This window comes from Gossypium hirsutum, chromosome D01 (assembly GCF_007990345.1).
Source record: "Gossypium hirsutum isolate 1008001.06 chromosome D01, Gossypium_hirsutum_v2.1, whole genome shotgun sequence".
Lineage (NCBI taxonomy): Eukaryota > Viridiplantae > Streptophyta > Magnoliopsida > Malvales > Malvaceae > Gossypium > Gossypium hirsutum.
In genome coordinates, this window is record NC_053437.1 from 57202523 (window position 1) to 57229666 (window position 27144).

At 33.0% G+C, this 27144-nt stretch overlaps 1 protein-coding gene and 1 pseudogene across 1 annotated transcript; one reads left to right on the forward strand and one right to left on the reverse strand.

The window, feature by feature from the left end:
- Positions 1-5577: 5577 nt before the first annotated feature.
- Positions 5578-6498, reverse strand: LOC107921539 (uncharacterized). Its single transcript, XM_016851379.1, has 2 exons — positions 6317-6498; positions 5578-6265 (listed from the first exon to the last, which is right to left on the reverse strand). The coding sequence occupies exons 1-2, from the start codon at positions 6496-6498 to the stop codon at positions 5578-5580; spliced, it is 870 nt and encodes a 289-aa protein (XP_016706868.1).
- A 10007-nt stretch (positions 6499-16505) lies between these two features.
- On the forward strand, positions 16506-19757 carry LOC107921385 (glycine-rich RNA-binding protein 2-like; annotated as a pseudogene).
- The last annotated feature ends 7387 nt before the right edge of the window (positions 19758-27144 follow it).

The following is a 27144-nucleotide window of genomic DNA, read 5'->3' on the forward strand; positions in this document are numbered from 1 at the left end:
ACCATCATGTTTCATGTCTCTTTTATGTATACATGTCAAGTTTGACATAAAGTAAAAGTTTCTAACTATTTATTTTACGTAAAAAAAATTCAATCATTAAATATATATTAATATAAAAAATATTTTAGATCAATATAATAAAAATAACGAATCGATTCAAATTTTGCATACATGTCAAGTGCAAATATCTTGATATATTTAATGAATGGACTGTTAATATATTAATTGTATAAAAAATTACAAAATGTGTAAAACCACTTTAATTTTACATCAGTGTAAATGGATCCCTTCCCAATATATTTCTAATCTAATACATGAATTAATTCACTATAAATAAAAACACTATTTTTAATCTAATATCTTAACATATTAATTGGAAACTGATTGTTATGTTTTCCACTCTAACCGAACTAGAATTGGACCTCAACCATGTCCAATTCGATTTCTAACTTTCTTGTTTCTTCTAATATAGGCTGCCAGCTTGTGGTCTCTTTCTATTTAGTCATTTATTCATTCTTATTTCTATGTTAATTGGAAACTGGGTGTTACACTTCACTTTAGTCATAAATTATACATTCAAGTCCTATTCATCTTTTAGGTCTTTTAAAGATTATTTGAGGCTTGTTGGATCATTTCTAAACTTTCTCTGAAATATGGTTGAAATTGAAAGTCGTTTGGGGCTTATTTGGGCCAAATTGAGCAGAAACAAAGTAAAATGGGACATTTTTACCAATACTCACTATTTTAAGTAGTACAACTCCCCTAACACTATTCATTTTTTGCTCTTTAGAGTACTTGTACTGATACAAGTTATACAAGTATCGATACTTGTTTGAAAGGTACCTTAAATAAGGCCCAAAACACTCATTTTTATGCTATGGTTAAACCAATTCATTCCCAAACATCCATCAACCAATTTAGACCATAAAACATCTCAAATTATCATATATATCATCATACATTCAAAACATAACCTAACTAAATTCCCTACACTATCACATTCTTCAAGCATTTTTCATCAGTACTCATAAATATACTTAACAATATCGATGTAATAACTAATTCCAAAAGAAATATTTTATACTCACTTTTAGACCTTGAGATGTGATGAGATGTGTTGAAACTAAATCTTCGTTAAAGTGTTTCAAATTAATTTTTTCACCTACACGTTAGAAAATAACACATTAAGGTTTTGAAAGCTTAGTAAGTACATTAAGAATTTATACTTTCCATTACCTTAATTAAATTTAACATGCCAATACAATAAATATAACATATTGAATTTAGCTAAATAATCATTAAATGTTGATTTGACTTACAATCTTATTGTATTTTACTTACCAATTCACTATCAAATGCACCTAACCTTTTTTCATTTTGCCCATAGTAGACTTAAGTGAACAAGTAGGATATGCAGAAAGAACAATGAAATGCACCAAAGCACAGGATCACTAAAATGCTCCGAAGAGCCACTATCACTGAATTGCACTGAAGTGTTACTATCACTAAGTTGCACTAAAGTGTCACTATTATTATGCGCACTGAAAGTTTCCTAGTGACATGTCATATATATCCAACATGTTCATGTCTTATCTACTTGGGCATTTATATTGTCATTTTCATTGATATGTCTTATCAATTAATAGTATATGAAACTTTACACTCTTTACAATTTAATCATTATTTTCATGAAAATAAATATTCACTAAATTATCTCTTTAGCATCACTTAGAAATAAATTTACTATCATAAACACTTCTGATGCGGTCTTTGAAAGCACCAAAAATATCCTATCCCTAATAAATAATGAAAAAGAATAGTAAAAGGGAAGTAAGGTCGAATCCTCAGGGACTGGATTTGCACAATATCTTATTCAGTGAAATCTCGGCAGAATCTTGCCCAAGAAAACCTGCGTTCTTGAAAAAAAAACAGAATTAAAGGTTTGGATCTGGACACAAAAAATAAAATAAAAATAGAATTAAGAATATTGAATCAAAAACTCGAGAAATTAAAAATAGAGTTAAGAGAAAGGAAAATCTTATGGGAGATTCCAGCCTCCAGTTGTCTCGTTCCGCCTTGAGTTCAATCCTCGGCTTTTAGATGATCCTTCCCAAATGGAATAAGCCAGTTATAGGGGAAGAGGACGCCTACGACCACCAGCTCTAAGGATTTAGACTTACGATTTGGTAGAACCTGACTCTAGCCAACAATCGCTTCTGCGGGATCGTCTTATGCCAGATCAACGCTTCTCAAAGGCGAATCCCACGCCATTTTGTCTCTTGGGCTCGCCAACCTTTGACACAGTATACGTTGAAAAGCTTACTTCTTAAGGGACATGGACGGAAGTGTCAGCCCCGTAGTGCGGAGAAACGATGAATACTCGTTGAGAAGGCTAAGTACGGATTCTAAGCCTCATGAACCCTTTTGAGGATTTTCGACAACCTTTGGCTAGATGAGTTTAGTGGCTCATGGTTGTGGTAGAAAAGAAAATAAATAAAATAAAAATGGAGATTTTATTAAAATGAAATATGAGAATAACAAAAGCCTAAACTTTTGGGGAGAGAGTGTTTACAAAAAAGATTGATCTCTTTTTGAGTCACTTAACCCTATTTATAGTGCTAGGGGAGATAGTCTAATCCTACTTAAATTCCTAAAAAATAAATACATTTAATTGAGGATAAATAAAGATAAATAAAATAAAATCCTAAAAATAATCCTTAATAATTATCTCAATATTAATTATATTAATATAATTAAAATAGAGTTTAATAGAATAAAATCTCTTCTTTTTGCATTTCAACCCTTGTGTCCTCCATGCTTGCACTTTTGGCACCAACTTTTTCTTGTGTCGCACATTAGCCCATTTTATCTCTAAATTCACGTTTTTGGCCTTTAATTTTTCTTTTGCCTCAAATTTAGTCCCTATGAGATAAAAGATCATAAATAGCTCAAATTAGCAGGATTATACTCAGAATAAATACATAATTAATACATAAAAATACGTTATTCTAAAGTGTTATCAAATTCCCCCTACTTAGCCCATGCTTGCCCTCAAGTATGGTTCCTATCTACTGTGAAAGTTAGATCCTGCCATAAAAGAAATACAACTCCAAAGTTTTATAAAAATTAGTCAAAAATGTATATGAAAAATAAAGAGAACCCTAAGCTTGCTTTAAGTAAAACAAAAAAAGTTTTCGAATTAATACACACAAAAATTAGAATCGACTTGAATTATTTAATGAAAATTAGGTAAATTACCAAACCTACCAAGACACCCTATTTGTTTCCTCCTTTAGTCCCCAAATTATATTCTTTTTCTTTTGTCTTTTTCTTATTTTGATTTTGATTTATTTATTATTTATATTTTTATGCTTTAAGAATATACTGAACCTTTTGACGCGAAGAGAGATGACAGCCAAGCACTCCACCCCAGTTACTCAGCCCAGCAAACTCCTAATTTATTATAATTTTTTCTTAAGAACACATCGAACCTTTTGACGCGAAGAGAGATGACAGCCAAGCACCCCACCCTGGTTACTCAGTCCAACATGTTCTTAAAAATTAATTTCGGTTAGCGGAGTTCTACCTAACACGTCACACAACCTTTTGACGCGAAATAGGATGACAACCCAAGCACCCTACCCCGGTTACTCAGTCAGTCACATTTTTAAGCTGCACTCATAACCATGAAAACATTAAACGACATTTTAATAACAACTTTTTTTTATGAGAACTTTAGAGAAAAAAAATCAAGTGTCAAAAATAAGTTTCAGTAATTACCTTAATAGTCATGAACATATTTTAGCATGCAAAAATATTAAGTGTCCACTTTGTATTAAACTTGATCAATTTTATGAAAAGCATGATAAATTTAACTGTATGAATCACAATTATTTTTAGCCTAATAAGAATAAAACAGTGGAGATGACATCAATTATGGAAAATCTGTAATTTCCTCAGAAAACAAGAATCATGCTTGTAGGTCAAGCAGTAGGCAATTTTTGTTAAAAATCTTTAGCATGAAAAGAGGCAGGAGATTCTAAATAAATATGGACAAAATGGAGCCTCAAGCAGTAACACCAGCCAAAAATAATCACAGCAACAGCAACAACAACCAAAATCACAGCAGAAAATTACAGTAATAACGAAGAGTACCTCCCCCTACTGACAGCACATTGTCCTCAATGTGGACGAAAAGAAATAAATAGGTAGAAAAGTTTAGAAAAACTCCGCGTGTTGTTACTGTCGATCGCATATGATGGCAATGAGCTCGGTTAGTTACTGGCGAAAGGTTTCAAGTCGGGCCTCAATGCGCTCTAAGTATTGCTCAACGGTATTCTTCGCATTTTCGCTTTGTTTTATCTAAGCAAAAGAAGAAAATTTTATTAATATCCAAATAAATAATAAATAATAAAATAAAATAAAATAATAAAGTAATAAATAAAGTAAAGAAAGAAAAAATAATAAATAATAAAAATAAAAATTGGGTTGCCTCCCAACAAGCGCTTGTTTAACGTCATTAGCTCGACGCCATTATTGGTTCTATGGTGGTTCCAAATGGATTTTCTCAACCGTGTGGGCTTGAAAATTCTCATAAAATGGCTTCAACCGCTGGTCATTGACTACGAACTGCTTTCCAGATTTTTCACTCTCTATTTCAATCGCTCTATGTGTGAACACTTCAGTAACAATAAAAGGTCATTGCCATCGTGATCAAAGCTTACCTGGGAATAACTTTAACACGGAGTTATAAAGTAAAACTTTTTGTCCTACCGAAAAATGCTTCTGAGTTATTCTCTTATCGTGAAACAATTTTGTCTTGCTTTTATAAATACAAGCATTCACGTAGGCATCATTGCGAATTTCTTCTAACTCTTGGATGTCTAATTTCCTTGCCTTTCCTGCGGGTTCTAACTCCAACTCTGGTGCCTGTATAACAGAAGGTAACAGTTTAGTATTTGGAGATAATAACTCATTAACAAATTCAAATTCATCAAGTTCAAAATTATCTCCATAAATTAACTCAAAATTCTCTTCCACCAAAGAGTCAATTATGTCGATACGATTTACGCTCAAGATTTCGCTCGGATGGCTAATGGCGTCGTAGACATTAAACTTTATGATCTCTCCATCAAAATCCATCGTGAGAGTTCCACTTCGAACTTCGATTTTAGTAATAGCTATACTAAGGAACGGTCGACCCAGCAAGAGATCTGAAGATCCAGGAGTGCTATCCTCCTCCATTTTGATCACATAAAAATCTGCAAGGAAAATAAGCTAGTTAACTTTTACCAGAACATCCTCAATGACTCTTTCTGGATGCACAACAGACTTGTCCGCCAATTGAATGATAACACTTGTTTTTGTCAAAAAACTCGCGTTAAGTGATTCATAAATTGAATATGGCATTACATTTATAGAAGCCCCTAAATCACACATAGCCTTCTTAATTCCCAAATGGCCTATTTTGCATGGTATTGCAAACATGCCCCTATCCTTGCATTTTGCTGGCATTTTCCGCTGTAACATTGCAGATACATTCTAACCAACATTCACCCTTTCATTACCTGTTAATTTTCACTTGTTGGTGCAAAGCTCTTTAAGAAATTTAGCATACTGTGGTATTTGCTTGATGGCGTCTAACAACGAAATGTTAATTTCAACATTCCTAAAAGTTTCGAGGATTTCTTTATCCTCTTTACCTCTTCGACACTGGTTGAATCGTTCTGGAAATGGAGGTTGAATTTTAGGCAATTGAGGCTTTGGTCGGACCTGTTCGTCTTTCTCGGGTTTTTTCTGGGCAATTTCTTGGCTAAGATTCCTGTTAGGAATTAGTTCTAGTACCTTTCCGCTTCGCAATGTTACTGCATTTGCATTTTGTCTAGGGTTTGGTTCTGTTTGTGACGGCAGCTTCCCTTGAGAGGTTAATTTCTCGATCGATGTGGTCAACTCTCTGATGGTCGCCTCAGTTTTCTGTTGAAAATCCTTCAGCTCTTTTTGGAAATTAAGAGTTTTCTGTTGAAAATCAAGAACATTAGTTGCTAACTTGTTAACCATGGTTTCTAGAAAATTACCTGAACCTTGCGGCTGTTGTGAAAACTGATTTTGGTATGGTTGGTTATTTCGTGGATTGGCCCCATAACGTAAGCTAGGATGGTCCCTCCACCCTGGGTTATAGGTATTAGCGTAGGGGTCGTACTGCCTTTGTGGCGGCCCAGGGAAATTTCCCACAGCATCCAGATGGGCCGTGGTATCATCGTACAAACTGGGACATGCATCAGTTGTATGATCAGGTGTAGCACATATTCCGCATAACCGGACTGTCTTTACTTTTTCTACAATAAGAGAGTTCATCTTATTAGTAAGTTTATCAACTTTATCCTCTAAGGTTGAATTACTTAGCTGGTGAACCCTTCTAGGGGGTTTATTATTGGCTCGAAACTGTTGAGAATTTGCAGCCATCATGGAGATCAAGTCTCTCGCTTGTTGGGGAGTCATGTTGACCAATGCTCCTCCACTAGCGACGTCTACCATATTCATCTCGACGGGCTTCAGACCTTCATAAAAGTATTTGAGGAGAGATTGCTCCGTTATACCATGTTGTGGGCAGCTTGCACACAACTTTTTAAACCGCTCCCAATAATCGTAATTGGACTCAGCTTCTTTTTACCTTATTCCAACGATCTCTCTTCTTAGTTCAGCTGCTTGAGACGCTGGAAAAAACCTGTTCAGAAACAAACGAGATAGATTAGCCCAAGTTGTAATAGTTTCAGGGGGCAAATACAATAACCATTCCTTAGCGGAATCTGCTAGGGAGAAAGGGAAAGCACGCAATTTAATCTGATCCTCAGTTACCCCCTGAGGTTTCATGCTAAGGAAAACCATATGAAACTCTTTCAGATGCTTGTGGGGATTTTCATTTTGCAAGCCACGAAAAGTTGACAGTAACTAGATTAAACCAGACTTCAACTCAAAATCAGTATCCACAGTAGGATACACGATGCACAATGGCCGTTGTTCTGTTGGAGCTTCGGCCAGTTGCCAAATCGTTTGAGCTATTGGTTGGTTGCTAGATTCGGGTTTTCGTTAACCCAAGCGTTAAAAACTTCTTCTGGTGAGTCAACTTCTATTTTTTCGCTTTCAAGTGTTCGAGTAAGGTTTTCGTTAACCCTAGACTCAGCTTTATCGTCGACTTCGATTTCTGGCGGTGGGTTTCTTTGAGTTCCAACCACCACTGACTGTTTTTTCGTAACTTTGTCTCATTGCGATTGACTCTAGCAGTCTTCTCAATTTCTGAATCGAACGCAAGAGTACCTGGAGCAGATCTGGTCATAAGAAACAAAAAACAAGATTAGTACGTTGCCAGTCCCCAACAATGGTGCCAAAATTTGATGCGGTCGTTGAAAGCATCAAAAATATCCTATCCCTAATAAATAATGAAAAAGAATAGTAAAAGAGAAATAGGGTTGAATCCTCAGGGACTCGATTTGCACAATATTTTGTTCCGTGAAATCTCGGTAGAATCTTGCCTAAGAAAACCTACGTTCCTGAAAAAATAAAAAAATAAAAAAATAATAGAATTAAAGGTTTGGATCTGGAAACAAAAAAATAAAATAAAAACAGAATTAAGAATATTGAATCAAAAATTCGAGAAATTAAAAATAGAGTTGAGAGAAAGAAAATTCTTATGGGAGACTCTAGCCTCAAATTGTCTCGTTCCACATTGGGTTCAATCCTCGGCTTTTAGATGATCCTTCCCAAATGGAATAAGCCAGTTATAGTGGAAGAGGACGCCTACGACCACCAGCTCAAAGGATTTAGACTTACGATTTGGTAGAACCTGACTCTAGCCAACAACCGCTTTTCTGGGATCGTCTTATACTAGATCAGCGCTTCTCAATGGTGAATCCCGCTCCATTTTGTCTATTGGGCTCGCCAACCTCTGACGCAGTAAGCTAACAAACCGACTGTGTAACATTCCTAAAACATACAAAGTGGTCGCCTTTGCATACGTTGAAAATCTTACTTCTTAAGGGACATGGACGGAAACATCAGCCCCGTAGTGCGGAGAAACGATGAATACTCGTTGAAAAGGCTAAGTACGGATTCTAAGCCTCACGAACCCTTTTGAGGATTTTCGACAACCTTTGGCTAGATGAGTTTAATGGCTCATGGTTGTGGTAGAAAAGAAAATAAATAAAATAAAAATGGACATTTTATTGAAAGGAAATATGAGAATAACAAAAGCTTAAACTTTTGGGGAGAAAGTGTTTACAAAAAAAGATAGATCTCTTTTTGAGTCACTTCACCCCCTATTTATAGTGCTAGGGGAGATAGTCTAATCCTACTTAAATTCCTAAAAAATAAATACATTTAATTGAAGATAAATAAAGATAAATAAAATAAAATCCTAAAAATAATCCTTAATAATTATCTCAATATTAATTATCTTAATATAATTAAAATAGAGTTTAATAGAATAAAATATCTTCTTTTTGCATTTCAACCCTTGTGTCCTCCATGCTTGCACTTTTGGCACCAACTTTTCCTTTTGTCGCACATTGGCCCATTTTATCTCTAAGTTCACGCTTTTGGCCCTTAATTTTGCTTTTGCCTCAAATTTAGTCCCTATGAGATAAAAGATCATAAATAGCTCAAATTAGCAGGATCATACTCAGAATAAATACATAATTAATACATAAAAATATGTTATTCTAGAGTGTTATGAACTTCATTCATATTCACAGTTCAAGTATCTTTATTTCATAACTCTAATTTTTTACACGCTTTGCAAATTAGTCATTTTTACATCAATTTCATGATATTTAACTTTACAATCTTTCCAATTTAATCCCTGCTATCATATAATTCAATAACCACTATATTCTCACTTCAATAGACATTGCACTTCCATTTATCGCTTCACGTGGATATTTTATTATAATATTTTAGTACACATAGTCACTTTTGAATATTTTACAATTTAGTCATTGGCAAAATGAAATTTAGTAACCACTATAAATCCACTTCAACATTACTTTGAATTTAACTCACTACCATATTACACTTCATTTAAATCCACTAACATACTATTTTATTTCATATATCAATTCTTTTGTACACCTAACTAATTAGTCCATTTTTACCAAAATTCCACTACACTTAGTATATGCACTTTACCATTGAAATTCTTTTCATTTCAATAATACTTATTATTCAATTTCATAATAAATAATATCATGTTCTTAAATAATTTAATCATACAATTATTGTTATAACAACTTAAATATATCCTACACTTAGATTTAATTGGGAATTTTTTTTTGAAGTACTTACACTTAAATACTTAGATTTGCTTCCTTCTTCCTTCTCTCACTTCTTTACTACCTCTTTTCCTTTGTCAAACAATCAGTTCTCTTCTCTTTCACTTTATTAACATACCACGTACACACAAGTTTTAATGTCAAAACAAGGATTAAATACTATTATCATACACTTTAAATGAAACTAGTATGGAACCAATGACAAAATCTCACCATTCTTACCTTGCTTTTTTACTTCAAACTCTTTCTCCTCTTTTCTCTCTCCTCCAAGATGAACATAATCTCTCTTCTCATGAAGCAAAGCTTGTTATAAAGTTTCTCTATTGATTTTACTAAAAATCTATGGAAATCTTTTAAGGATTTAAACTTAGTTTAGTTAAAAATGCTAGAAATGACCAAATTGTAAAAGAAATAATTTTTATTTTGTTTTATGAAATGATTGTTGCGTTGGAAGAGAAGAATGATGGTGAGAATTCTGTCATATTCTCTTATAAAAATTATTAAAATGTATAATAAAAATCCCAACATAATTATTTTCATCCAATGACCCATATTTATTCACAGATTTCATCAAAATCAAAAGGCTTAGAATGTGCCATAATTTATGAAATTATTTTCATAAATATTATGAGATGTCCATTTTACCCTTGAACTTTCTTTACAATCTCATATTTGATTCCTGACACTTTCTTGGTATAGTTAACTTCTAATCCTTCCTCTATTTACTTTCTATTCAATTCAATCCTTTATACTTTTAATTTTTTTACTTTTATCCCAACACTTTTCACTTTCTTACAATCTAGTCAATACACTTTTCACTTTCTTACAATTTAGTCAATACCTCATATTTATTTTTCTTAATACAAGAGTCTTTCCAATTCCTTCTGGTATACAACTACCTTCCTATTTAACATAAATAATTTCAGTATTATTTATTTAAAAAATTTTAACACTTGTGGTCTCATATTAGCGTTATTCCCAACTCAATGGTTTTAAAGATGTTACATTTCTCCCCCTTAAAATTTATCCGACTCTACTAGTTGTAGATACATATCTCTTCCACAGTATGATATCTCCGTAGCACTTTGACTAAATAAATTTCATTATTTCTTAGTTCACTTACTTCTCAAGCAAGGACTCTAACTAGTTCTTCCTCAAGAGCCAAATTTGATAAAATTTCAATAACTTCTAGTGAACTCACATGTAATGAAACAAACTAATATTTTCTCAACTTTGACACATGAAAGATATTACAAATTCTATAAACCTTAAAACTCAACTTTCATTTCTTTCCAATTTGATGACTATTTTTCCACAGGGACATTTTTAGAAACACTTTCTCTCCCACACTATATTCAATATATTTTCTCTTAAGATCTGCATAGAATTTATGTCTATTAGAGCTATTTTTTTAAATGATCTCTGATCAATTTCACTTTCCCTTATGTTTATTTGGTTAATCCAACCGTACTATCTTATTTTCACTTCCATTCAAATATTGTTATAGAGTATAAGATATTGAAAAATCCTAATGTTCTGCTTCACTTACTAACACATCTAACACTTGGGACATAATTTGCTGTATCCTTTTTTCATTCTTTTCCATTAATGATACAACATTAATTCATGATATATTTTATTACTTCCCAAATGCATGACAATTGACCTATAATAAAATTTTCGAAGTATGCTTTATTTTAACTTATCAATATCGTAAACTATATTGAAATCACAGTCTTTTCATTGTCAATTTCAAATCTAATTTTTTTTTTCCTTTTTAACATTCTCTCTTTATGCATAATTAATATGTTGTAGTAAATGGGATTTTATTTTCAACTCAGTTAATATCACTCCATTTTATTCCATACTTAGATGAAAATTAAGAATTTTTTTTTTGAAAAATATTAGTTATGAAAATTTATTGAAAGGGTAAATTACACCAACAGTCACCTAACTTTGGGGTAGCTGACAAAACAGTCACCTAGGTTTCTTTTCAGTCACTCAACTTTTGAAAAGTTACAAAATAGTCACTAACGTTACAAAAAGTGACAAAATAATTACTGATTAACCGTTTTCGTTAGGGTGTTAATGGGATCGCTGACGTGGCAAGTTAACCAGCTGATGTGGCAAGTTAAATTGCCACGTTGGTGAAGCGACTGATGGGTCTTGGTTTGGGGCAGGTTTAGGGAAAAAATTGAAGGGTTATGGGTTGAGGGGTAAAAAATTAGAAATAAATTAGGATTAAGGGGATTTGCGGGGAAAAAATCGATTTAGGGAAATTTTGATGGTGATTTGGGGTTTTTTTAGGGTTAAAATTGATTCGAGAATCAATTAAGAAGGGTTTAGGGTTAGAAATCGATTCAATAATCAATTAATAGGGTATAAGGGTTTAGGCTATGATTGGTCTTTTTTGTTTGGGGAGAAAAAAAGACGAAACCAGAAACCATTCAGTGTTTTTGATTCTTAGTGATAATGGGCAATAGAAGAGAAGCTACCAATATTGTTACATCCACTTTAACAGGTAAGTTGTTGCATTTAGTTTTTTTATTTTTTGGATTTTAATGTTGTTATTTTGATTTAAGGTTATTTAGGGTTATTTCAATTTCAATTTTGATTTCGATTCTAATTTTGACTTCGATTTCGATTTTGATTTCAATTTTGAAACACTCACTCATTCTGATTTTAATTTTGATTTCAATTTCGATCTCGATTTAGATTTAGATTTTGATTTTGATTTGGATTTTGGTTTGGTTATTAAAGTGTATGACATATAATGTGTATTATATGCCATGTGCATGATGTTTATTGTTTGTATCTGCCATTGTATGAATGCCATTATCAAACTAATGTTTATTGTATATATTTGCCATTGTTTGTATCCAAGCTGCTATTTTGTATGTGGCAATATCAAAATTTGTTATTTACCTTCTTAATTGTAGTGGTTATTGTCTGTTATTGTCTGCCATGTGCAAGACAAAAATGGTTGTGTTTGTATTAAATTATTTTGTATTGGTTGTTGTCTACCATGTGCATGACAGAAATGGTTGGGTTTGTATTAAATTATTGGGTATTTTGTAGTAGTTATTGTTTGACAGAAATGGTTAAAGTGTTTGCCTATGTTGTCTGCCTTTATTGATGAGTAATTTGTTTTGCAGGTTTTATTGATGACAATTTTAATGAGAATGAAGAAGAAATGTTTGGTAGTGATGTGTCTGGTAGTGATGCATCTGAAAGTGATGTGTCTAATAGGATAAGATTTAATTTAGATGGTTTAAACATGGATGGTATAGAAGTAGATAAATTGTGTGATAGTGATACTTCTGGGAGGTTAGATAGTGTACATGAATTTGACTCAGATGGCCAAAATTGGCCTGAGTTCAACCTAGAGAATGACATGAGTAATCCTAGACTTAAGGTTGGAATGTTATTTAAGTATAAAGACAGTCTAAAAGAAGCTGCCAAGTAGTATGGTCGCTTGAATAGTTATTTTATTAAGTTTCTCAAAAATGATTTAAAAAAGTCAAAAATAGTCTGCAGCGAAAAATGTTATTGGTTCATATGGGTCTCTAGGCTAAACCCTAATGACCTTACTGACCAGAATTAGAAAATTAGGAGTTCAAACCCTAGCCATACTTGTTTTAAAGTCTATAAAAATAGGAATGTAACATTAGCTTGGATAGGTGAACATTATAAAGAAAAAATCATTGATGATCTTGATTATTCTCTGAAATCATTACAACAAGATGTCAAAAGAGATTTGTGTTGCATAGTCTCACTAACCAAATGCAGGAGGGCTAAACTTAGGGCATTGAAATTAATTGAAAGAGCTCATAAGGCTCAATATGAGAAGATTATGAGTATTTGTTGGAGGTTAAAACCCAAAATGAGGGAACAACAACAATTTATTATCTGGATAACATGTTGTTTCAAATGATGTATGTCTGTCTGCAGGCATGCAAAGATGGCTATAGGGCTGGTTGTAGGAGGATAGTAGGTTTAGATGGATGTTTCTTGAAGGGCTACTATAGTGGCTACTTGCTTGCAGCTGTTGGGATAGATGCAAATAATGGCATATATCCTCTTGCATATGCTGCTATCGAAAGTGAAAAACAAGCATCATAGCTTTGATTCTTGAAGTTGCTTGCAATAGAATTGGAAATTGTGAGCTCGTACCAGATATCTTTCATGTCTGACAAACAAAAGGTAAAACTCTATTTATTTATTTTTTTATGTTGTTTCTATTTAGATTTTAGGGTTTCTCAAAGAATTAAACTGTATTTGTTCTAATTGCAGGGACTTTTAGAAGTAATATGTATGTTGTTTCCTAATGCAGAAACAAGACACTGTGTTAGGCACCTACATGCCAATTTTAAGAAGGCTGGTTTTCAGATAAAGGAATTGAAAAATTTGCTTTGGAAAGCTGCCAGAGTAAGCACTACAAGGGATTTTGAGGATGCCATGGATGAACTGAGAAAAACCAATCAGCATGCTTATGATTGGTTGAAGGAAAAGAACCCTACTCACTGGTCAAGGTCTCCTTCTAAATTAGGAGCTATTTTGACATGTTGGTGAATAATCTTTCTGAATCATTTAATAAGGTAAACCCCTATGTTTTATGTTTCTTACTAATCATTAGCAATTCACTAATCATTTTTATTGTTTACTGATAGATGATACCGGAAGTAAGAGGGAAGCCTATTCTGACCATGATAGAAACAATAAGGACCAAGATTATGTTGCTTATTGTGAAGAAGAAAGAATAAGCTGACAAATAGAAAGGAATGTTGTGTCCAAAGATCAAGAAAAAGCTGGATGTAAATATAAAAGATTCATTGAGGTAAAGTTACCATTTTAAATCTTTCTGATGCCTTTATTCTAACTTCATGTTGCTGGTCACATGTTGTTTTAGTGAGTGTTTTTTAGTATGCATGTAGTGATTGTTGGTGTGTTGACTTTTTTTTAATATGCATGCGGTGAGTATTTTTTTATAATATGCATGTAGTGACTGTTTTTTTAGGTGTATGTGTGTGTATCATTGTTGGTGGGGATGCCTGGACCATATTATTTTAGGATTATTTTTTAACCAAGCATGGTGGCTGTTTTTTACGTGTGTTCCATCACATGCTGGTGGGGACAAGTATCAGGTTGAATGTGGTCCAGGCAGCCAGCATGTGGTGGACTTAGTTGAGAATTCCTACTCCTGCAAGAATTGAGATCTCATGGGCATCCCTTACATGTATGCATTAGTTGTCATTCATCTAAAAGATGAGTTCCTAGAGACATATGTACAAACCTGGTACACCAAGCAAACCCAACTTCAAATTTACTCCAACTTTATAAGGCCAGTAAGAAGTCCTAAACAATGGGCCTCTTTGTCAAACATGCTGCCAATATTGTCTCATACACTAAGAAGGCCACTTGGCAGACCTAATAAGGTGGGAAGGAAAGGACTTGATGAACCACAAACAACAGAAAGGTTGAGCAAGAGAGGGGTGGACATGAGGTGCAGTAAATGCAAAAGAATAAGCCACAAAAAGAGGAGTTGAAAAGGGGAAGTTGGCCAAAACATTCCAGTAAGTCATTTGCCTTAAGTTAAGTTATAGTATACTTCTGTTTATGAATTTGTTTGACAGATTTCACTTATTCCTGTAGGTCAAATGACATAAAGTTGATGTCCCAACTCAGCAACAGGCTACCCCAAATCAACAAGAGAGTACCCCAACTCAACAGGTTGCCCCAACTCAATTACAAATTTCCCCAACTTATCAACAAGCTGCCTTGAGAGAAAAGCTCCCATTCAAGAGAAAACCAACCACTGTTAGATGGATGCCTCCTACTCAAGAGTCATCCATGACAAACCATTGATGATGATGTGAACAGACCTTATTTTGTTAACTTTTTGAAATTGTGTAAATTTGCCTGCTACTGATTTATTAACTTAGGCAAACAAATTTTTGTAAATTTTCTTATGATTGCTACTGTTGATAAACTTAGGCATACAGTCATTGAATTTTTTTTTGTAAATTTCCCTACAATTCACATCTGTTTAATTGTGTTAAATTGGAGGAAAATTTGGCAATATTTGCCCCTCATTCCTTTTGTAAACAGTTTGGCGTTTTGGCCTTAATATATGAGCATTGATCCATGCTATTTGTGTTATCTCTTCTCTTCTAACATATGAGTATTGAAAAAACAAATGTGTGAGAATCGAGAAATACAAATGTTTGTTTCCATCTGTTATCTTTTTTTGATATATTAGTATTGAGAAATACAAATGAAATGAAGATTAAACATTCTTTCTAACTGTTGTAAGCAATAAAATATTACAAAACAATTTGTAATCAACAAAAATATCCCATTTCAAGTCTTTGTAAACAACAACATGAACTGGTTAGCCAAGTATACAAGCAGCCATGTATACCAACATAAGCAACAATATACCAGCAACAATATTATAAAACATTAGCCGATTTTCAATGCTAACAATAACAACATAAGCTGATTTTTAAGGTTTAAAAATAACAAAACAGTTACAAATACAAGCACCAAAAATCAGGTTATTCTCTCCCTCCTCCTTGCATCCTTCAATGTCCTTACTTTTCTCAAAAAACCCAACAACATAATTCGTGAATAGGGTGTCAATGGTGGATCGAACCAGTTGAAAAATCAACATGGTTTTTGAAATCCACTGCCAAATTTCTTACACCCAAAAAAACCTTCTACTTGGGTTGTCATTGGAACAAGACGTGTTTAATTTGGCTGAGTTTCCACAATAGCACACCGAAATCACTTTAGGCATCTCTATTTTTCCTCTTTTTCTTCTTTTTCTCTAACCCTAAAATATTGCTAGTAGGGCTGTTAAAGTGAGAGTAACCGGCCAACTGAACGATTTTTTGACACCAACGATGCCGTCACCTGCCATGTCACTTTACCGTGACGTTTGTGACGGAAAATGGCAAAAATGACTATTTTGTAACTTTTTAAAAGTTGAGTGATTGAAATGAAACCTAGATAATTGTTTTGTCAGCTACCCTAAAGTTAGGTGACTATTGGTATAATTTACCTTTTGTTTGAATTTGATTGGTAAGTAAAGGGTAAGTAGTTGACGTGTCAAAATTTGAATGGATAATGGGAAAGGTTGGAAGCCCGCCAACTTATCATCCTAAACCCTAACCCCGCCAATATCTCTCCTTCGGCTCTACCCTTTTATCAAAACAGAGCGCTACTTTTCACCCTTTCTTCTCGTAACTCAAAACACCAAACCCCCCTTCGCAACTGCTCACTTTCGCCAGGTACCTCTTCCTTTTCCTTCTCTATCCCTAGATCTCGATTTCACCTTTTCTATTTCGATTTTGTATTTCGTTTTATTTGATGGCATTGAATCGCTGATTCGTTTCCAAGCTTCGGTTCTGTTTGGTTACTGAGAAAAAAAAACTTGAGATTTGAAGCGCGTTTTTTTTCCCCTTTTGGCAGAGAAAAAAATGGACCGGTACCAGAAGGTGGAGAAGCCGAAGGCTGAGACGCCGATAAACGAGAATGAGCTGAGGATTACAGCTCTAGGGAGAATGAGGAATTACATTTCTTACGCCATGACTTTGCTTCAGGTTTTTCATTGTTTCGCTTAATATTCCTTCCTCTGTTATTCTTTTCATGTCGGATATTTGCATTGTATTAGGCGTTAATTTAAGTGTGTTAAAATAGCGAGTAGCGTATTTTTGTTATAAAAATATTCTGTTGTTGAGCTAAGGTCTCGTTTTGTTTTACAGGAGAAAGGTGCAAACGAGATTGTGCTTAAAGCTACAGGTAGAGCTATAAACAAGACTGTCATGATTGCTGAATTAATTAAGGTAGTTGTTTGATTTTAATTGGTTATTGTTTCATTTATCTTAATTTTGTTGTTATTTATTCGTTTATGAATTCATGTCCATAGCTGCGTCATTCGTTTTCTTAATGACAATGTAATCTCTAAGCATTTGGGAAGATGTTGGTTTTGTTATATCTCTCCCTTGCATATTCTCCAATTTGGAGTTAGAAAGATAAAGAAAGATACAAATTCATGAAATGCGATTGCTCTTATCTTTATAATCTCCCTCCCTCTTTTTATGCGATTTTGTACTAAAATGTTCTAACTTATTCCAGAGGAGGATTGCCGGTCTTCATCAGAACACATCAACTGGATCAATAGACATAACTGATACATGGGAACCTCTAGAAGAAGGCCTTCTTCCGTAAGAACCTAGATTTCCTGTTCTTTCTGAGTTCGGGCATTCATTTTCTAGCTAGAACTGATGTCTCATCGCCTCTAATCTATGGTTTACTTGAACAGCCTAGAAACCACTCAGCCATGTTTCGATAATCATGATTACTTTGTCTAAAAAAGTTCTGGATTCATCTTCAATAGGGTAATTGGCCACTACTTGTCTGTATTTAAAAGCTCACAATGTTGAATATATTATTGTTCTTTGAGCCCTGTTATTTACTATGATTGTCTTGGCATGCTGCTCTTTCGGTCTGCAACATGTTATGATGTTAGATATCAACCTCCAATTCCAACTGATCAAGTGAAGGCATCAGCCGAAATTGAGGGAAATGAAGGGGGTAAGGCAATAATGGACGATTATTGGTGATTATGCAAGTCTGCTTTATGCTGTGTCTGGTATGAATTGATATTTATACTCCATCTTATGCAAATTAGAGGACTCTGCTGACACCCAAGGCAAAGGACATGTTGGTCAAGGAAAATATGGAGGTATATAAGCAAAACAGCATGGCTTGTTCTGTACTGATGTGAAATAATCGTGACCTAAGTTTGAGTCATAAAGGCGTGTTTGGAAAAAGTCATATTCATTCTTTTATGTTGGAGACAATTAGAGTTAAAATCCTTCCACAGATTCAGCTATGGTATCTTACTCTCTTCAACTTGTACTGGATATGAACTTCAAAACATGGATGTGCTTAGAATGGTGATGAGATTAATGGAAACTTGAATTTGATGATAAATTAAGATTCAATTATATCCTTTTGGTGATAAAAAGGGTGAAGGGGACAGTAAAGAAACAGTCTTGACAGCACAGTTGGTGCTGTGTCTTCTGTTGGTTGCAAATAGTTGCTACGTTTAGTAGCACGTTTTATGCTTTCTTTATCTGAATATCTGTAGAACTGATTTTCGGTTCTAAGGCATTTTCTTGGAATGAGATGGCAATAATCCTTGGGCATGGTGATTGATTGGGAAAGTCTATTATCCAGATTTGTGCTGTGTATCATCAAATCATGTCTTTTCTTTTTCATGAATTTATTGGAGCACATGTGAAACAAAACTTACGTGTAAGTTTAACTTGTGCAGGCAATATCAATGGTGGCATGGTGGACCATAGGAATGGAGGATGGGATGGCGGTCGAGGTTATGGAGGCAGAGGTCAGGGTTGTGGGAGGGGACGTGGTTCCCGAGGGCGTGGTAGAGGGTATGGTGGTGGAAATATGCAGCGGGATTCAGGATATTACAACGGTAATGATCCATCAGGACCATTGCCTGGCCAGGGTCGTGGTAAATCTTTGCTTCCAATGTTTCTTTTGGTTTTGCCGATCTGTTCTACTGACTTAACTTTTAGTTTAGTGACTTGACGTATCCAGAAACCAATATTTTTTCTCTCAAGGAACACATTTACAAGAAGCTATTTTCTTAGTTGAGAGTCTTTAGGCAGTGTTTCTCTGTTATCAATCGCTGCTGATAAATGTCATCATGGGGTTTCTCTGTTATCAATCACTGCTGATAATGTCATCATGTGGTTACTTCTGGTAGAATTTTCTTTTGGCGAATGAGTTGCTTTAAAAAGAGAGCATAAATTATGGATTACACATGGTTAAACGTCCAGTGTATTGCCAATAATCTTTATTAATAGTCCTTCAAGTTGCAAGTATGTGATTGATTATTGGTTTAGAAGAAAACAAAATATATATGAATCTCCATAAAAGGATTAGCTTCTCTTTTTCCCTCATATTCAATGCATGCCTACACATCATTTTATTAGAACAACTACATTCACCATTTTTGTTTAAAATCACTGGTTGCAGGTGGACGTGGGAGAGGACGAGGACGAGGACGTGGTCGCGGACCTCCTGGTCAAGGTTTCAGATCTGATGGTCCATTCCAGAAAGCTGCTTGAGCATCTACAGAAGTATGGCTTTAAATTGAAACCAAACCTGTGGATGGCTGCTGGCCTTTATGCATTATTTAAGGCTTTGATTGCAAATTTGATTGGTAAGAGACCTTATCTATTGTTTTCTAGGCCGCAATTTTTGAGGGAAATTGGTAGGTAGATGATATTTTATCACGCGCCGCCAATGTTTGTGCAATTTTTTTAGTTATTTTTAGATTAATATTGAAAATGATTTTCTCGAAATAATAGAGCAGCAGTCTTGTCATCTTTTTTAGTATGACCGTTTGTCATGTTGCATAATTTTTTTTAACATTAATTTCACTATAGGATTTTTATTATATTTACTCTTCTTGATGGAATGTTTAAAATTAATTCATAATTTTTTTAATCCTTAAATAAGAGGATAGTGTGTTCAGAGGCAGATACATGAGAGCTGGCAGGTGCTCTAGCCCCTAAAATGTAAAATTTCTATTTAGGCTTTTGAAATTTTTTAAAATTTTAAATTAGTAAAGGTAAAACTATACTTTGGCTCCCTAAAATTATAAAAATTCGATATAATCCTTTAAAGTTTGTAAAGATATAGATTATAAAAAAATTAAAATTTCATTCGGCCCCCTTAAAAATTTGTTCTGGCTTCACCTTTGAATGCGTTTCAGTGCACTCGAAATTGTCTTTTTGCACTAGTAATAATATCTATATCAATTGAGTTAAGATTCGGTTGGCTTGTTTAATATTTAAAGAATAAATGATATATTTAGTGAATTTAAAATATGATATGAATAAAAATGGTTGCCATTAATTCATATTTTAAAATTTAATAATTTAGTTATTTATATTTATGATAAAAAGAATTAAGAAACAAGATTAATGGTTATTTATGGATTATACGACCTAGTCTGATCATGTCAAGTATCTGATGCCTGTAGTCATTATGTATTTAATAAAATGGAATAATAAAGTATATTTATAAATTATATATTTTTAATAAAATAATAATCATAACTAACTAACTTTTTTTTTAAAAAAAATTGTAGATATTATTTTAATAGTCTTTACTGTAAGTTAAAAATAGGAGCACTGGTTATACGATTGTGAATGGATGTGGTACATTTTCCCCGCTCCTTCCTGTTTCCTTTAATGTATATCTAAAAAGCAAGTATGGTCTAATACAGTGGTGTTCACGAGTTGTTCACCTGTTTAATTTGCTAGTCAAATCTCTTTTTAATGAAACGTGATATTTAATTATGTTGTTTCATTCAAACTAATTTCAATAAAACGATAATGAAAGATGAATGTCAAAAATGAGATGAGATTAATAAATTATCTTTTGTTTTTATTTTTTATTTTCATTTAATATAATATAAAAACGCAACTTTTTGAATGTTTTTATTTATTTTTTCAATTGTCTTAATCTTTTGTATAATCTTTCAAAATGTTTTTATTTTCTTATAAAATATATAATTATTTATGAAGACAATTTCATATATTTATATTAATATATAAAATCAATCTGCGATAACGTTTTTTAATCAATCTTGGAAATTATTAAGAGCCTGAAATAAAAGATGATACGACGATGGTCATTGTCGTTCACATGTTGCTCCTTTTTTTCTTTTGGTTGTCGGCAAGCGAGACAGTTTTCAGATTTTAGATCTGGTTAAATTTTGCTATCAGTCCTAATACCATTATGCTATTTTCAAAATTTTATGTCCTACTTATTTAATCTACAGGATTAGCTTATTATTGCCAAGTAATGTTCACAAAAGCAGCCCTTATTTTAGTTAATTGATTTGATAACTATCGTTTGACTTAAGATTGAATTTCAAAATTAAAAGGACTAAAAATATTTAAATTAGATAATAATGACTAAATCTACAACTTACCTATAATACTAGACTAATAGTAGAGTTTAAGCTAACAATTTGAGTTAGAACTGAAATTTTAGCATTCGAAAAGTATTGAAATTAAAATTGATCAAATTAAAATATAAAGATTAAATTTATAGGGACTAATAACAGAATTTGACCATGTTGTAATAGGGCAGTTTTTATCGGTGGGATGGGCTTATTATATGGGCTAGTTTGTTAGGTGATGTGTCTCCCATATTATTAACGAAAAATAAGTGCAATTGAAGATAGTAGGCATGTGATTGAGGCAGAAGTAAAGTGATAGACTCATAAATAGGGTTGAAAAAGCTTCTTCTGTTCTCTTCTACTTTTTCAACAAATCTCGCATTTCTCGTTGGTATTCGGTTTTGAAAAACAAAATTACAATTTTGGGTTATTTAGCAAAGGCTAATGTACTCAAATTTATTTTAAAAATCTATTAAGGGCTTTCACATCAAGTTATTCACTTGCCGACTGGATTTAATAATCAACTTGAAGAAACATGATTTGTTGGCAACTTTTTCTTAATAACCTTTCCAACTTTTCAAAAAAAAAAAACTGTTACCATTTTTTTCACTCCATTGAGTCTTGAACTTTCAGTTTTGACTCGGCCAATAAATGCTTATGTGGTGATTCATGTTAGTGTTAAATGATGATTCGCAAGTGTCATGTCAGTGTCGATTTATTGTCATGTTAGAAACAAATTAAAAAAATTAATATTATTTTAAAAATGAGTATAACAATTAACTAGATAAATAGTTGTTTAAGTTCATTTGAGATTGAACACTTGTTTGTCTAGATTCATTTTGAAATTATAAAAATCAAAATTATTTAAAAAATAAGTATACGGATTAACAGGACAAATGGTTGTTTAAGTTCATTTGAATTTGGACACCCATTTGTCTATATTCATTTTGGAATTTAAATAAAAAATTATTAAAATTATATGGTTTTTAATTAATTTCTAATAAAATTTTATAAAATTTAATGATTTTTTATGTTTTTTTATAATTTTAAAATGAATTACAAAGGGGTGTCCAGATTAAAATGAACCTAGACAACTGTTTGCCCAGTTTCATTGTGTACTTATTTTTAAAATAATTTTTTTGCTGAGGTGGTAATGCCATGCCAGCAATCAGGCTGACATGGTGTCTGTTAATGGCCACGTCAACATTACCTTAAATACTAATGATCAATGTTAGTTAAAGACGTTATTTGGCTAATTTTGTTAGTTTGAGGGCTTAATTGGGTGCAAAAAGTTCAAGAGGCATAATTGATTTTTTTGAAAAGTTAGAGGGCTTATAATACCATTAAACTTTTTTAATGTAAAATAATAACTTAAAAATTTAAGATTAAAGAGATTAATTTATGAAAAAAAAAATCTTCTTCCCACCCTCTGCTCACATAACTAAAACTTTTCAGGAGGCTTTACCTTGTAACTTTCACTTCTTTGATTAAAACTTGTAACTTTGATAGAGCCAATGAAACAATGTAGTGTTTGGTAAGGAATTTTATGGAACTCCAGAGGTTAAAGGAGGCTGTTGGGATGATTTTTGTGATGCAAAATCATGGCTTTAAGCTAAATGTTGAAACCTTTAATTGTATTTTGGGGGTTGGTTTTTGAAAAGCAATAAGTTTGCTTCTTGTTTAAACTAATGTCCAATCTAACGCCTAGACACGAGTTTGAACATGACAGTGAACAAAGGTAAATAACAAAGAGAGAAGGAAGAGGTAACTCTCAAAGTTTGTTAAAATAGTTCGAAAACAATCCTACTCTGTAAAATCTTATTCAATGAATGATTTATTCAACAATTGGTCCAACCACCTATTGGCTAAAGCCCAATCTACTTTTGCACAAGAAGCAATTGTAGCCCCAACTTGCTATTATGAGTATTCAAACAGTTGGTTCGGTTATTAACTGAATCGAACTAGCATTAATCGAATTAATCGAATTATTTGAATTGTATAATCTTTTAATCATTAACTGAATCAAAATATTTCGGTTAATTCAGTTATCGGTTAACCGAATTAACCGAAATTTATATGTTTTTATCTTTTGGTTAAAACAAGTATAAAACATATAAAAAAAGCATTGATAATGCTCATTTGTCTTGAATGTTAACGGAATTAATTGAAATGTTAAGTCTTGAAACACTACATAATTATTAAGTTTGACTAATTTGGTTCATTCAGTTAATTACCCAATTTCGAACCAAATTAACCAATAATCGAAATTTCAAAAAATCATTAATCGACCTCTAACTGAACTACAACCGAACTAAGTTCAGCCACCGATCTATTTGTTAGTTCAAAACTCCGGTAAGGAAAATCTCGAACACACGATCGAAACTCGAACAGAAAAAGAAGAAATAGTACAGGGTCCAAGGCGTGTATCGAGCCACTATCTTTAAGGTTATATTCGCCCCCACCTACCTTCGGTGTGCAAATGCGTTCCAAGCAAATTAATCTCGAGGATACAATGAAGTCAATGACTATTTGCGTTTTGCACTGACGAGAATAGTCCACTATGCACTGAGTAATGTATAACAAAAAAACTCAATTTCTACAAAGGATTTCTACAGTAATGCTTTATAGAATAATCTAATAATATTAGAAAATGAAGGAAGGAAAGAAAGAATATTAGAATTTGTTGATATCTTTCCAAATGAAATCTCATTCCTATTTATAGGAATTTTCATGTCTCTTCATAAAGACATCTTTCAATAGGTGTCTTTAAATAAATAATAATTATTCATTTAATTTTGTAACTATTCAAATAATATTTTTTGAATAGTTATAATTCTTTTTAAAAAATCAAATGATATAACTTTTGACCAATGACCAAAAGATTTATCTTTTGATTAATTACACCCATTCATTTATAGTTATTGGGATACTATAAATATTTGAAAATGTTCCAACAATCTCCCCCCATTTTCAAAATATTTAGATTTTGATATTCTTGGAAATCAATTTGCATAAATAAAGGTGTCTTACGATTGAACCTTCACTTAGTGAAAACATGTTAAAGTTAATCGAAATTGCATGGTAGACTAAGCTTTGAACCAACTATTCCATTTGATTAACTGAACATATCTCACATAATGATTTCAACATCAGTCAATGCATAGTATCTAGGGACACTATTATGGTCATGTGTCTATGTCCTCTTTTCATGAGTGCTGTTAGAGCCAAGCCCTTAAGCTCCTAGAAAGCGGCCACACTTCCACTCACATAGGTAGATCCCATCAAAAGTGTTCCCGTAATTATAACACTCTAACATATTTATGTTATGGGTCCATTAAGAGTACATTACTCATCCTTCCCTTATCATTACGGGTACCTAGAACTTTAATTTTAGGATGGATTTATTTATAGTGCTATCAGTCACATACTAATTATGTACTTTGTCTCATTGAACTCAAGACTTGACGTTATACCAAGCATTGAGTCGAGTTTCCATCATGGGTGACTCTAATTAATAGGCTTGAGTCCCATCCCTTTTGAGGTCCTTTTTACTACGTCTTTAGCAAGACTTTTTGTTAAAGGATCTGCCAAATTTTCACTTGACCTCACATAATTAATAGTGATCACTCCATCAGAGATTAATTGTCGGACATAACTATGTCTTAATCCAATGTGTCTAGACTTTCCATTGTCGGGGCCGGGCCCAGGCTAAAAAAGTGTGCACGAGGCTCGGCCCATTTTTTAAACGGGCCTCGTTTTTTGCCCAAGCCCATATTTCGGGCCTATATTTTTACTCGAACCGTCCCATATTTCGGGCAGGCCGTTGGGCCTGGCCGGGCCGCCCGACCCATGGACAGGTCTACTGCCATGGTGGAATCAGTAATACATGTTTGTTTCTTGGAACTCCAAGAAATGATTCCTCCACCAAGAATGAAGATCCATCCACTAGTAGATGCATGATCTTCCAAACTTGTAATCTAACTAGCATCCAAATACCCTTTTAAAACTGGAGGATATCCATTATAACACAATCCATAATTAATAGTTTTCTTTAAGTACCTAAGTACTCTATTCAAAGCTTGCCAATGCAAACTACTTGGATTACTTGTGTACCTACTCAATTTTCCAACAGCATATGCAATATCTGGTCTTGTACAAGTCATTATATACATAAGACGACCAATTAGACTTGCATATTTCAATTGATCAATTTTTCTACCAGCATTAGATACTATTAATTGAGGATCCATGGGTGTAGGTGCTGGTATACAGTTGAGAAGATCAAACTTTTTAAGCACATTTTCAATGTAATGTGATTGTGATAAAGCTATAGTGCTTTCATCTTGGGTTATTTTAATCCCAAGAATAACATCTGCTACACCCATATCCTTCATAGCAAAGTTGTTTGACAAGAATTTCTCTGTGTTTTCTATTTGTTCCAAATCCGTGCCAAAAATGAGCATGTCATCTACATATAAGCAAATTATGACACATTTTCCATTTTCAAATTTGCTATATGTACACTTATCGGATTCATTTATTTTATAGCCATTAGCTAAAACAACATTGTCAAACTTTTGGTGCCATTATTTTGGTGCTTGTTTAAGCCCATATAAAGATTTAACAAGCTTACATACCTTATGCTCTTGTCCTGGAACAACAAATCCTTCCGGTTGCTTCATGTACACTTTCGCTTCCAATTCACCATTTAAAAATGCAGTTTTAACATCCATTTGATGAACAATCAAATTATATATAGAGGTAAGTGATATTAAAAGTCTAATTGTAGCAATTCTTGCTACTGGAGCATAGGTATCAAAGTAATCTATACATTGTCTTTGTGTAAAACCTTTTGCTACCAACCTAGCTTTAAATTTATCAATGGTTCCATCGACCTTCATTTTCTTTTTGAAGATCCATTTACAACCTATTGGTTTGGAACCTGGTGGAAGATCAACTAAGATCCAAGTTTGATTTCCCATTATTAAATCCATCTCATCATTTATTGCTTCTTTCCAAAAAGCAGAGTCTTGAGATTTCACTGCTTCTTCAAATGTAATAGGATCAGATTCAGTATTATAACAATAAGGTATCTTATTGCATATACTTTCACCTTTTCCTTCTACAAGAAACATAATGAAATCTGGTCGAAAATCTTTGACCTTTTTAATCCTGTTACTTCTTCTTAATTCTTGACAAGATTCATCATTATTATCAATTTGTTTCAATGGAATCTCATTCTCATTTGAAGAATGAATCAATTGTTGTGGTTGTAATTGTCTTGATATAGAATTAAATCTATTTTCATCAAAAATAGTATCTCTTGATTCAATAATAGTATTAATTGAAATTAAATCATTTGGTTTAATTACCATGAACCTATATGCCTTGCTATTATGTGCATAACCTATAAATATGCATTCAATTTCTCTTTCACCTTTACGTTTATGTGTTGGAACTTTTATAATAGCTCTACAACCCCAAACCTTCAAATAATTAAGGTTTGGTTTCCTTTTCTTCCATTGTTCATAGGGGGTTATTTTAGTTTCCTTATTAAGAACTCTATTTCAGTCAAGACTCTATTTTTTCTTTCAGCTACACCATTTTGTTGTGGTGTGTAAGGGGCTGAAACTTGATGGACAATTCCAGTGAATTCAAAATAAGTTGGATTATAGTATTCTCCACCTTTATCCGATCTTAAGCACTTGATAAATGATTCACACTGAAGTTCAACTTCAGATTTATAAACTTTAAATTTATTAAGCGCTTCATCTTTTGAATACAATAAATATACATAACAATATCTAGAGC

Bases quoted from the DNA above. Each gene is read 5' to 3' on its own strand.
- LOC107921539 (XM_016851379.1), bottom strand. From the start codon at position 6,498: ATGACTCCCCAACAAGCGAGAGACTTGATCTCCATGATGGCTGCAAAT. The intron at 6,266-6,316 runs GTTATGCGGAAT...TGCATGTCCCAG, and splicing joins GAAAAAGTAAAGACAGTCCG to TTTGTACGATGATACCACGG.